The sequence below is a fragment of the Crinia signifera genome, chromosome 8 (genome assembly GCF_055691185.1).
Source record: "Crinia signifera chromosome 8, ASM5569118v1, whole genome shotgun sequence".
Lineage (NCBI taxonomy): Eukaryota > Metazoa > Chordata > Amphibia > Anura > Myobatrachidae > Crinia > Crinia signifera.
Window position 1 is genome coordinate 113,698,374 of NC_139224.1, and position 14,417 is coordinate 113,712,790.

Genomic DNA, 14,417 nt, shown 5'->3' on the forward strand with positions numbered 1-14,417 from the left:
TCCCAGCTTGCTTAATCTCTCCTCGTATCTTAAATTCTCCGGTACTTGTGGATTATCACGGCTCCCATCGCATGCCATATATAGTGGCATGCGATGGCATGCGATTGGATGCGATTTTTGCCGGGTTTTACAAAATCGCATGCGATCGCATCGCATGCGATCGCATCGCATGCGATCGCATCGCATGCGATCACATCGCATGCGATATGATTGCATGCGATTGCATGCGATCGCATGCGTTTTTTTACAGAAAAGCATCCAAATGCATTGAAATTAGTATCAAACATGTTCAATGGCCCCCAAATGTCATTTTTGAGGCTGTACCACCCCCACTATCAACGCGGCGGTACGCGTCCTACGACCTTTTCATACCCCCACTATCCACATCGGCGTGGAGTTGAGAATAGAAAGTGTGGCGAGCGCAGCGAGCCACTGAGCCCGAAGCGTGGCGAGCGCAGCGAGCCCCGTGATCTTTTCCCCAGATCATCAATCATCGATCTTTTCCCCAGATCATCAATGAAGGCAAATTAAAACTTGGTGTTTTTTAAATTTCGTTTTTTAAAAACGGTTTCGAGGTGCACACCACCGGGTCCAGAGATATCTTGTTGCTGAATTTTATGGCTCGCGCAGACATGCACGCACACCTCTTCAATTTATTATATAGATTACTGTATAGTATTGTTACAGATTATGTGAAAAAAAGATTAACAAAGCACAATAAGGAAGCTAAAACAAAAACCTTTTTATTTTGTCATAACATCAATGATGCATCCGTATTTACAGTATTGTAAAGTGATAACTGTTTTATAAGAAACAAAGTCCACATATTTATTCTTTAATTTTTTACAAGATACAGTATATATAGCTGCTTATAGTGTTACCCAACTCTTACAATGAGTAGTAACAAGAGAGAGAGAATACAAAATGGCAGCGGTACTAAGGAACATCTTTGCGTTAGTTTTGGTTTTCCATGTTCTCACAATAAGTAAGAGTTCTATAGTAACGCTTAATGATGGAGGGTATGAGGATATTGTTATTGCAATTAATCCTCGTATAGCGGAAGACCTAAATCTTATTGAGAAAATTAAGGTAAGGCTAACTTTTTGTGTAAATGTTTGTCGTGTTTGACGGACTTATAATGGAAAGATTTATCGTTGTTTTCTTGCTAAAAACAGAAGAGCATAAGGTCAGAATATTAAAAAAGAATTAGCAACTTTTTTTTATACTATTTTCTTGATTCTAGACACACAAGCCTTAAGGAGCCCATACACGCTGCTTTGTGGGCTTGCTTTCCGTGCTGTACTAGCACGGATCACATTGCATTGCATTGCATGTGTATCCGTTGTGCATGCAATGCGATGCAATGTGATGAAACCTAAGTACAAAAAGTATGTGCTTGCATATACTTTTTGTACTTAGGTTTCATCACATTGCATGCACAACGGATGCACATGCAATGCAATACAATGTGATCCGTGCTAGTACAGCACGCCCACAAAGCAGCGAGTATGTTTAGGCCTCGATGTACTAAGCTTGAAAATTTATAAAATGGAGAGTGATAAACCACCAGCCAATCAGCTCCTAAACGCTGTGTCACAGGCTGTTTTGAAAAATGACAGGTAGGAGCTGATTGGTTGGTTGTTTATCACTCTCCATTTCATACTTTTCACAGATTTTTACATCTTGCCCTTAAGCTGGCCATACAATTATACGATTTGGGCCCTTTTCACTCAATTCCGACAAATCAAACCTGAAAAATCGGGGGAAAAGTGCCCAAATCGTATGTGCCTAACCTCTGGAGAACATACGTGCTGCACATAAGATTTGCCAGACTCGGCAGGATCCGGGAACACTTACTGAAGGTAGCATGCTGCATACATTACATCATATGCTAAAGGACAGCATACTTTGGCCAGTATTCAATGCCGGTGCGAGCGGCCGGCGAGGGGGTTAAACTGCGAGGATCACAGAAAACCAGTGATCCTCGCAGTTTAACCCCCGCGCCGGCCGCTCGCACTATGCAACGTTCCGGGGGAATTCTCGCAGTCACAAAACTGCGAGGATTCCCCTAAACTGCGAGAGCCGCGGCTAGTGCAGCAAACTCGCTGTAATTAGCCTGGGCTCTCGCAGCTTTTGGAGGCACATTCGCAAATTCCCCCTCGCTCAAAAAACGGAGCGAGGGGGAATTTGCGAATGAGGGGGGGTCAGTTGAATACTGACAGGGTGAGCGGTGACTGCGAGCAAAAAGTCCTGCTCGCAGTCACCGCTCGCCCACGGCATTGAATATATGCCAATGTATGAGCAGTTGCTGAGGTATCATGTGCGAAGCTGCATGAGATACCTCTGATAATGAATCTCTCAGTGTTGTATTTATGAGTATATTTAATGTATTTCATGTTCATATCCTTTCATTGGAACCCAGCATACAGTAGATTGCGTTGCCAACTAATACAATTTATTCTAACATTCATTTTGTTGGTTTTAACCCTTTCAGTGCCAACATCTCTGTTAGAGATGTACAAAGCGCTCACATTTGTTATATAAATTAAAATAAAAATGTTTTGAATTTTTTTATATATATATATATATATATATATATATATATATATATCTCCTATATAAGATAAACATTACAGGTCATTATGATGAATAAAAATGTATGTTTGTCAGTTTTCACACCTATTTTGGCAAATTCACTTGGCACTCAAAGGGTTAAAGATTCTGATGTATGATTTTTAACATCAATCTACAATATTGAATAATCACCATGTTATGACTAAAAGATAGCTTTATCTATATAACAACTTTTAATACAGAAATAATAAACCGTATAAAACAAATTATATATTCTGAAGAAAATATATGTATAGTGTTCACAGCATTTAACTTTTTTGTTCTTTTTAAGGATACGATAAAAGAAGCCACAGGCTATTTATTTCATGCTACAAAGAAAAGGCTCTATATACGTAATGTGAAAATTTTAATTCCCACTTCATGGTCTGGAAATAACTACACAAAGCCCAAGACAGAGACATATGATAAGGTACAGTACAATAACATGGACAACTAAAGAAAATGGGAGAAGACTAAGGGAGGTATTCAATGTTGGGTCATGGCTGTCGGGTTGGCCCGAGAGCTGTGACCCTGTCCTGTTCTCGGTCTGCTCAACCGAGAATTTGCAGCGGGATTCAATGTCCCACTTGCCGCAGGACAAGTGGGTGTGGCCGCGAGAACTGGCTGGGAATCGGCAGCTGCGTCCGGGAGCTCATCAATTCCCGGAACGAGCCTGACTGCTTGTGAAGTCGGGCTCGTTCTGCCGAGATCCCCTGTTCAATGCTGTAGAGGAAGAAAGCATTGAATAGGATCCCGCAGTCATCTCCCCCATTGGGAGATGGCTGCAGGAGATTGAATATCCCCCTAAACATACCGTACAGTAAAAATAGCTACCGTACAGAAACCTAACAACTTATTGCACAAGTTATAAAAAGTCCATAGAATTGGTTTTCTTTATCCGCATAGTATTTGGAAAATAATGTGATAAAAAAATCAGAAAACTCATCTATAAAGTTTAATTGTTATTGATGCTCTGTGTTTGTTTGTACAGCATTCACATCGGAGCCCATGGAGCAGGTAAACAACGCCCCCACTGCCCCACACGAGAGAAATCACGCCCAGGTGCATGGCTGCAAATGCTTTTGCAGCCATGTACATGAGGGTAAACTATTCGGAATCACCATTGAATGTTTTTTACCCTCTGTTCGCAGACTTTCTGGCGCTGTGAAGGCCGTGGGGAGAAGGAGGCTGCTGATGATGCCAGCGGCCTTCCCTCCCAACGGCCAGGGAATGCCTGAGTTTTCTGGGGCACTTCCTGGAAAATGCTGTGTTACCGCTCCCAAAGGGCGGCAGGGTGTCAATCACCCTGTGAGTAGCCCTTGCTGCCATTGTAGAGATGGCTGAACATGTGCAGTCGGGCGATAACCGCTCAGGCTGCAAATTTGCAGCCCAGTGAACACGTGGGAATCGGGACCAATGTCTGTAGTGATTTTTTATTGTTTTATGATTGTTAAAAGTTTTTTTTTTTTTATGTGCTATCTTTAAGTTCCAAACCCCCTCTCCAATCAATGCACCACCTTATGTGCTACTGTGCATCATTTATCCCATTATAGAGCTTTTTATAGAAATTCAGCTGAAAACGGACAAATCTTTATTTAAAAATTGATGCTATCTAAACTACTCCAAGTACATTCATTGGAGTGAGTGCACCAGAGGGTCTGTACTGACCACTGACATATTTACCTTAATATAAAGATTTGCCTATTTTCCACCTACTCAGAAAGGTCACACAAATAAATGTGCATTTGCTGGGAAAATGCAATGAGTACAAATGCAGTTATAGGAATCGGCTGCATGTTGTTGCTAGGTGTAATTGCTCCTGTAGAAGAAGCCACTTAGTGAGTACAGGGCATGGTGGCTGCAAAAGGATGGCTGCAAAAGGATGGCTTGATCCACATTTACATAGATCCTGCCGATCTGAATAAAAGCCTAATGAGACAACATCATCCGCTCAAGGCTGTGTAGCAAATTATTGCAGATATAAGAAACACCAGTAATTACCACCTAGCAGCTTACCAAATGCTTGAGACGCCGCCCTGCCAAATACCAGGCCCCCCCCCCCCACCGCCGCCAAAGTCCCTCGGTATCATGTGAGGGGATGTGTACGAGAAGACAAGCCCTCGCATGCCTCCGCTAGCAGGAGAAATCATTTGATGGTCGCTGACCATCAATTAATTTTTTCCTGCCTTAGCAAAGTCAGTGAAAATTTACTTTGATTTACGACAGGGCGGCTGCTGACATCCTGTGATATCAGCCACCTGCCCCCAGCAGGCTCAGCCCATCCACGTTCCTATGGACACCCATAAAACACTGGGCATTCCATGGTCCAGCGCCATCAGTGCCCCCACCTGCCCCCGGCCCTCCCTCCCCACAACGACTGACCTGGCAAGTGTGTAACTTGATGAAGCCGTTCATGCCTGGGTCTGCACATGTATAAATATGCACTTGCGCATGCACAGACCCCCAACCATCGGCACAGGGCCGAATTTGCCCCGTTCCAAGTGTTACGGGATCATGGCCTTTATGTTAAGTGTGCCCGTGTACCTATCTTGGTAAATGAAATGAAGCTTCCCTGGAGGAGCAACAACATGGAGTCTGTGTAGTAGTGCAATCCACTTTCAGGAATCACTTTAATTGGTTAAATCATTGTGCACAGCTGTACTTAAGATAAAGGGCAGCCTCATTCGGGAATATACAGTAAGATCATAATATTGCACACACTGGGTTCAGTAACATGCTTGTACTGTATATTAAAGAAAATGTTTTTGCAGTGATGACATCATTCAATAATAAAATAAATGTATTTTCACTGGATTGTTTTTTTTTTAATTATTGTATTTTACTATTAGGCAGATATTAAAATTGCAAGTCCTTCACTGAAATATGGAGATGAGCCATATACTCAGCAATATAGAGGATGTGGAGAAAAAGGCGAATTCATTCATTTTACTCCTGACTTCATGACTAATGATACAATCTTACAAGTTTATGGGCCTCGAGGTAAATAGAACACTATCTGTTATGTATCATAATTTCACAGTATCCTTTTTAATTGTTTAGTTACACGACCATGATGTTTACAAACTTAAGACTTAGGGGGAAATTTACTAAGAAGGAATGGATACTAATGCACCCATTTGTACTCATTTGATCTTAATTACTGCCGGGATCAGCCGTTCCGCTTATTTACTATTAGCCAAATTCAGCTGATTTACCTTTTTACAAATGGCAACCTTAGCCGAATTCTGGTGTACGAATGAGTACGCCATCGATAGAACTCAGCCGTATTTGGCCATGAGTTCTTTGGTGGTCCGCTCATTTACTAACATTCATACTGCTGAATTTGGATGGGAATTCAGAAGAAAATAAGAATGAAAAATGCGTGGCATTTCCATCCATATCGTGCTGGAGCCTGCATGGATCATTTGATCCGTGCAGGTTTCTCTGTGTAAAAAATAGAGATATACTTAAAGATTTTTTTTTGTAAATGGCGTGCTGTATCCCCCAAAGAGTATAACCAGTCCAGGCTCTTTGAGATGGTGCTGGTTTCAGAAATACAGGGGAAAACATTTGCGTAGGGGTCTCCTGTATGTCTATATCCAGCACCGGGCTCTTGTCCTAGTCTTGGTTCCCAAAATACAAGGGACAAAAGGAGTAGGGATCCCTTGAAATTTGAAAAGTAGCACTGGGTTCCAACAGCCAGCGGTGTCATCCGGAACCCCACTCCTGGATGATTCTGTTGAACAACATACTGTGTGTGTACTGTTTATCTGACAAAAAAAAAAAGTTTTTATACCTGAATACATGTGTGTAAACGCTTTAAAAGACTTCAAATTTGATACTCTGAGGGGAAAAACTGTATGATAGATAGCCTTGTATAAGGTAAAACGGGGGAGTTCATTTACCGGATGCCATCATCAGGGTTTATCCAGTAAATAAACAAATTGGTCTGTTACTGGATTTTGACAGATTATTGTGTTTTGTTCTTATAATCAAGATACATTTAGGTTATTTTATACAGATTGGATAAAACATAATTAAACACCATTTTTATTTTGTTCAATGACTGGTAAATACAGTATCTGTTTGTTTGTTTGTTTGTGAGTCCAATCACTGGTCATTTCGGTTCCTCTCCTGTTTTTATTGGTTGTAAAATTCTAACTAGTACTACAATTTCTAAAACCACAAATTTTTTAAAATGTAGATACAGTATATTAATGATTATAGTCCACATCTCAAAGTGTCATTTATGTTATGTTCCCTACATGCGCCCATACTCTTAAACAAGGGAACTCCCATAACTATTCATTCACTTGCGGATTCACCCTATGGGCCTGATTCAGACCTGTTCACTAGCCTGCGTATGTTCTTTGCCTAGCAGACAGCTAAATGCCTGCAGACCAAGCCCACTCACCCCCCCGCTTTGCGAATCCCCGCATTCGCATGCGAGGGGATGTGTACGCTTATGTATCTCCTCACATGCGGCAGCACGGGTGAAAAACCATTAGATGGTTTCCCGTTTGCAATGAAAGTCAGTCTATACTGACTTTTATTTCCGGCGGAGATGGACCAATTTGGGGGTGGCCCACAAAGCACCATGCAGACATACAGACGCCTGCATTCCCAGAGGAACCCATAAAATGCTTTCCCATCCCCAGCCCCCTACCCTTCTCTTTCCTCCCTTCACAAAGTGAACACCTCATTGAGTGTGATAATCGCTGAAGACATTCACACAGGGGGTCCTAACATGCCCATAGACCCGCAGTCCCGCACCATCACCCCATATTTGCTTTTCTTTGCAGTTTATTTTATTTTAACTTATTGGTATTTAGGTTTTTATAATACATCTACAAAATATGTTTCCTTCCAGGGAGACTGTTTGTGCATGAATGGGCTCATCTCCGATGGGGCGTCTTTGATGAATACAATTCAGACAAACCCTATTACATTGCAACAAATAAGAAAGTTGAAGCCACAAGGTAAATTATTTAATGACAAATGGAATCATGTTATCATCAAGATTTGTAATACAAGTAATACAACTGTATAACGGCAAGTAAAGAAAATGTATAAATTAGTGTACCAGGTAATTATCTACAGTTGGTTGATGCGTCGCAAAATAAATCACTGTGTAACACAAAAATATAGTACAATTGTTTTCCTTTTGTAATATTTATTTTTGAAAACATAATTGTGTTACAAATGTAATTTTCAGTCATAAATCTTCGATTCGAATTTTTTTGGTGTTTTACATTACAATTACTAAAATATTTACATCACATTTTATGGTATTCCATAGAAAAAATAACTCTCGCGTCATTCTATTCCCTTAATGGTGGGAAACAATTTGGTTCTTCCCTATCCATGACAAATGTTTTCAACATCTACCTTAAACCATTGATCAATTGTAATCGTTGATGGCCATCCCTACAGTGCAGGCATGCAATGCATGCTGGTGAGAGCTGCAGCTACTGTATATGGAGTTCTTCTTTACCTGACTCAGCCAACCCCTCTCCTATTACTTGACATAACTGAATGGTGTATGTGTGGTGTAATGGTGTGCTGGACTAAACTGATAAAATGTATGTTGGGCAGATTATTTATACTGTGTTTCCGCATCGGTGGCGGACCTACCTTTTTGTAACCCTGAAGTGAAACTAAAAATTAACAATAACTGGAAAAATGGGGTGTAGCTTATTTCAATGAAATAGTTCTGCCATTCTGTAGATGTTTATTATGATGAGAGACAACCCCTAACAAAGGTAAGCATGACCCTATTGACCATCAGGTCAACAGGGTCAAAAGGCCAACATTTACTGCATATGGTTGACACAGATCTAGATCTAGAATGTATAGTATTTACTATATACAGTATATATATATATATATATATATATATATATATATATATATATATATATATATATCTCAAGTGGCTTAGACCATGCACTTACTAATTGCTAGCTAAACCTCTAAGCAGGGCCCATACAACTGTATTGCCCCAGTGGGCCCTTCATGCCCCATTAAGACACATACCCTAACTCTCTTCCTGGTGTCTAACCATAACGGTCCCCACTGGCAACCTAACCCTAAATCAAGTGCCTAACCCCCCAAATATTCAGAAATAAAAGTGCCAATCCTTTTATGTTGACTGATTCCATGTAAATTATTTATCTCTCACAGTGTTTTCACTATGTTATCATATTGCCTGCTGACCTGTATATGTTCTGTCCATCTACCATCCGGATACTGGGTCCCTGCATACATTCAACTCAATTTAGCCACACACCCAACGACACACAGCATTTTGCCTACACTTGTTCTCCGGTTGCACTAATTCCACCACAAATAAAGGTCTGCACGACTCTGTATTGCTTTCCTTGCTCATAGTTGCAAGTTATAAGTTTGATTGCAACTCTCAGGCAGTGCCAATGTCTTTATATTTTATTTTATCAGTAAATGTCTGGCAAACTTATAACCTTTGTAAAGTATACTATTATAGCTGTAACTTTAATCTCTCTCGGTTCTAGGTGCTCGGTTAATATTTTTGGTACAAACCGTATACAGAGATGTATAGAAGGCGTATGCACCCCTAGAGCATGTGATTTTAACCCTGACAATGGCCTTTATGAAGATGGTTGTGTTTTTGTGCCTGAAAAGTTTCAGTTTGTTAAAGAGTCTATAATGTACTTGCAAGCACTACCTTATGTGAGTATTACAAATATGATCCATTTCTGTTCCCTGAAAAAGATGATGAGTGTTCAAAACTGGTGTATACAATAGTCTTGTAGTATGGAGCTGGACTTAAGTTGGCCAGAGGATATATTATCTCACCATATTTAATCATGTGATGTGATTTTTGTACAAACACTTTTGAGTAATTTATAATTCAGTGTTTTTTAAAATAAGCTTTCCCTATTAGAGCTAATGGGTGAAACATAATAGGGTGAGAGATTCAGAAAGTGAGAGATTTGGTAAGAAATCTCCAGTTTTTTTGAAGCGGCAATCATTTACACTGCAAAATCAAACTGGATGTGCAGTGTAAATGATTGCCACTTTCAAAAAATTGGAGATTTCTTACCAAATCTCTCACTTTCTGAATCTCTAATCCTATTAAATTTCACCCCATGTTTTAACATGGTTACGGGGCTTCCATGAGTTCTTTCTTTCTGATTCCTTGGTGGTGGTAAAGTGTATGGAGATATTGCCAATGCCCCAGTGTGAATACTGTAGTAGCGTGCTGCACATTTTTTATCTACACCCACTATAGGGGGCATGGCTGCAACATCATACGCATGGCTACCCTTCCCTGGCATGTACATGCCACCAGAAAGGCCATCGCACAAGTACACTAAACTTGCTCCACTGCCATCGTGGCATCCAAGCAAGGACATACTGGGATGAACTTAACTATCACATAAAGGTGATGGCAATGAATAAGCAAAAATATAAACACTTTACTGAATGCACATAACTTTTCATAATATTTTCTTAGGTTTACATAAGTTGCACCAAGCAACTCTTTTAAAAGGCAACTGAGCTGGTATCCCATGGCATGGAAGCCTTAGCTGCAGTCATGGGCCAGCTAGGTATAGCCTGTGCAGCCGCATCATATCATTCTTTCCAATGTCTCCTGGGAAAAATGTTTTCTTTGTCCACACCCACATTGAAATTATTCCAGCCCAGATCCAGAATAAGGAGCACAGAAGCCCAGACCTAGATTTACAGTGTGCCACCTGCAGGCGCAACTAAAGAAGACCAGAAACATAGAAACATAGAATTTGACGGCAGATAAGAACCACTAGTCGGCCCCTTTTTTAAACATGTTACCTCAAACCATATTTGATCCTTATTTTTTTTGTAAGAATATCAATATGCCTATCCCAAGCATGTTTAAATTGATCTACTGTATTTGCCTCTACCACCTCTGATGGGAGGCTATTCCACTTATCTACTACTCTTTCTGTGAAGTAATTCTTCCTCATATTTCCCCTAAATCTTCCTCCCTCTAGTTTCAGTGCATGTCCTTGTGTTCTGTTGCTCCTCTTCCTGTGAAGAATGTCTCCCACCTGTACCTTGTTAAATCCCTTGATATATTTGAAAGTTTCTACATGTCCCCCTTTCCCTTCTCTGCTCTAAAGTACACATATTAAGATCTTTTAGTCTTTCCTGGTACGTTTTGTGATGTAGGCCAAGCACATTGTCTAGAGCAATGCAGGCTAATCATGTAATGTGTGATCCTCAAGCCTAACCTCCTCTGTTGGCTCCCCCTCCTCTCACATACCATTAATTTAGTTGGAATTACTGGGTACGTACTGTGCAATAGTTGGCCATTCATGGTTTCACAAACCGATGGTCATCCATGGACTTTCACTTACTGGTCCCGGGTTAATCAGAACCTATGGGTGGGGCATCACAGGTATCAGGGGTGGAGCTATTGCTGAGAGCTGCACCTATAGGGAGTTCTTCTTGACTTGACCTCATGGTATAGCAAGCAGGGTTAACACTGTGATATGTTGGCTAATTTTCTATAGGATTTTGACTATATAGTCAAAATTGTAAGCCAAAATTGCACTTGTGTGCACACCTCTAGAAGCTGTGTGAAGAGGTGTACTAGTGCACTTGCACAGTGAAGAAGGGGAAACACTGTGTGGCCTGTGGGAGATCGGGTGCTACATAGAGTGAGGCAGGGTACCATAGTGTTAGACGCTGAGTGTTGAGAAATCAATGGTATAAACACTGGAAAGGCTGAAATACACAACTGCAGAGAGATATTCAGCTGCAGTAAATATTAGGGGTGGGATGCTCTAACATCCGCGCCCCCTTACCGCCGCACATCGCCCCCCCCCCCCCATCGCCTACATAATTATCACATATGCTCTAACATATGCGATAATTATGGCAAAGGACAGGTCTTGCTTTAAGAGCTGTCCTTTGTGGTGAGACACAGCTGCTCCCCCCTCCCTCCCTTACCTGGCGCTGTTGTGCCGGCTCTTCTCCTCCTTGCACACGGAAGAGGATCATAGTGCAGAGAGGACGAGGTCACAGCTCTGTGCTGCCTGGACACAGGTGAAGGGGGTTGGTGCGGGGCGGCAAGGGTCGGTGCGGGCGGTGGTGGGTCAGTGCGGGCAGCAGTGGGTCATGTTTGATTTCCTCCCCCAGCCTAATATTTTTTAATTTTTATTGATTGGTTATAAGCACTCATTTGATGATAGCCAATAGGCAGAGGGCTCCATCGGAACTGGCCGCACAAGCGTCTCGTAAGCACGCGCCCCCTTCCGGAGAATAGCGGCGGCTGGGGATTGGCGATTCTATTGCTACGAGAAGCTCCGATGGGAGTTGCTCCATCTGTAGGTTTAATGAAGAAGTGGGTCTTGAGAAGAGGGCAGGTGGGAATGTAAAGAGAGATAAGGTCAGATATGTAATTGGGAGAAGAGTAGGTGATGGCTTTGTGGGAGTGAGAAGCTTGTGTAGAAATTTTAAGAGACTGGAGGTTCACATAGTATGTTTGGAGGGGAAGATTAGCTGGGCAGCAATATTGAGGATGGTGGTGAGAGGCGTTTGTCAGGGAGGCCAGAAAGGAGGAGATTACAGTAATCTAATCTGGAGATGACAAGTGAGTGGATGAGGATCTTTATAGCATCCTAGGTGAAAAAGGGTCTGATCCTGGAAATATTTTTGAGGTGCAAACTGCAGGACTGTGACTGGTGCTGAATGTGTGGTATAAAGATGAGGGAGTAATCAAGAATAACACCAAACAAGCATACTTAGGGTCTAGATGTTATGCAGGAGGGTGGTAAAATTATCAGCTCAGACTTAGATATGTTTAAGAAAGCACTGGCACATCTAAGAAGAGATAGCAGACAGATAGTTGGGAATACCTGTAAGGAGAGAGAGAGAGAGAGAGAGAGAGAGAGGTAGAGATTTCAGGAGATGAGAGGTAGGTTTGAGCATCATCAGCATAGATGTGATATTGGAAGCTAAATGAGTGAATAAGCTCACTTAGAGAACACGTATAGATGAATAAAATGAGAGGACCAGCCTTGGGGAACACCTACAGTTAGTGGAAGTTTTTAAGGTGGAGTCATGAGAGATGACAGAGAAGTAGCAGAGGTAGAAAGATATCCAGGTGAGAGCAGCAGTGGCGTAACTATGAATTGGGCGCCCCCCCCGCCATTAATGGGGGGGTGCCCCCCCTCTGCAGCACCCCTCTCCCCCACACCCCGCCCGCAGCCTTACCTGTCTTGCTGGTCCCGGCTCCCTTGCTGGCTTCATTCTTCTGCTATGGAGACGGACCAACACAAAATGTCCGCCCCCATACAGCAGACAGTTTCAGAGAACTGTCTGCTATATGGGCTGGACATTTTATTGTAGTCCGTCTCACTAGCAGAAGAATGACCACCACTGAAGACAGGTAAGGCTGCGGGCGACGGATGGGCGGACAAGCAAGTGGTGGATGGGAGGGGGCTAACTATAGCACCGCAGCCCCCTGGTGCCCCCACATGCACAGTGCCCCCCCACGACCAAGGGGGCTGCGGAGCTATAGTTACACCACTGGAGAGCAGTATCAAGGGACCGAAGGAGTGATGAATTTGGAGAAGAAGAGGGTAGTCCATGGTGTCAAAAGCAGCAGAGAGGTCAAGAAGAATAAGCAGGGAGTAGTGTCCCTTAGAATTGGGAAGGCAGATTCATTGGATTGAAGAGGACAGAAGCCTGACTGGAATGGATCATGCAGGTAGTTGGAGGAAAAAAAGGCAGTAACGGTGGATGTAGACAAGGAGTTTGGAGTTAAACGGTAGGAGAGAGAAGAGTCGTTAGTTGGAGAGAGTGTTAGGCTCAAGGGTTAGTTTTTAAGATTAGGGAAGGCAAGGGCATGCTTGGGGACAGGCAAATGGGACAGTGCTAGATGAGAGAAAAAGATTGAGCAGGTGTGCAAGGTGTAAACAGGCAGAAGGAGAGAGGTAGAGGAGGAAGTAGGAGGGTATCGGGTCTAATGGGCAGGGATTTGAGTGGGACAGATTAATGAGGGCCATTACTTCATCTCCAGATACCGTGGAAACAGGAGATACCGGGGAAAACCAATCAGGGCCAGAGTTGGTGAAATTAATGGGAAAGAGGTTGTTAGGGAACAGAGGGGGCAGGTTGTTGAGGGTCTATTGGGATGTGATGTCCAGCTGTATGGAGTAAATTTTGGATGTGAAGTAGGTGGCAACGTCAAGGACACATAGTGAAGAAGGGATATGAGGTCAGGTGGGCATAGGAATTGGTTAATAATTGCAAACAGATGCCGGGGGTTAGAAGATTGGGATGAAATTATTGAAGTATGATGGAAAGGGCAGCACTGTTGGATGAGAACTAAAGGTGCCCACAGACGCTACAATTGTACTGTGCTATGCGTTTTTGTCTGTACAATGGTTCTATACAATTTTTCTTCCAGCTTGCTATGAGATGTGCACTTGGCTGCATAAGATGTGATGTGATGAATCCATGTTTGTAATGTTACATTTCAGATGTAGTCTAAAAAGTACGTGCAGCATGTACTTTTTTAGACATACAATATCGGGCTCCCGGGAACGCGCATCGCATCGCATCGCACAAGCACATAAACACCATCCAATAATTGTACATAAGATGCAATTTGTGCTTAAAAAGTACAAAACGCATTCGATAATTGATGCATCTGTGGGCACCTATACATTTGAACAGGAGGAAGTCTGCTTTAAAGTGTGATTTCCTCCGCTGCCGCTTAGCGGTACATGAACATTTTTGCAAATATCTGGTGAATTTGGAATGCTAGGGTTGAG

General features: G+C 42.3%; 1 protein-coding gene across 1 annotated transcript in view; it reads left to right on the forward strand.

Moving 5' to 3' along the window:
* Positions 1–924: 924 nt before the first annotated feature.
* The window catches only part of LOC146026398 (calcium-activated chloride channel regulator 1-like), a 50,386-nt gene continuing 36,893 nt past the window's right edge, over positions 925–14,417 (forward strand). Inside the window, exons 1-5 of the mRNA XM_083157041.1 lie at positions 925–1,089; positions 2,906–3,043; positions 5,463–5,613; positions 7,484–7,592; positions 9,144–9,321. Coding sequence (XP_083013167.1) covers positions 925–1,089; positions 2,906–3,043; positions 5,463–5,613; positions 7,484–7,592; positions 9,144–9,321 — 741 coding nt within the window. The remainder of the gene's footprint in view (positions 1,090–2,905; positions 3,044–5,462; positions 5,614–7,483; positions 7,593–9,143; positions 9,322–14,417) is intronic.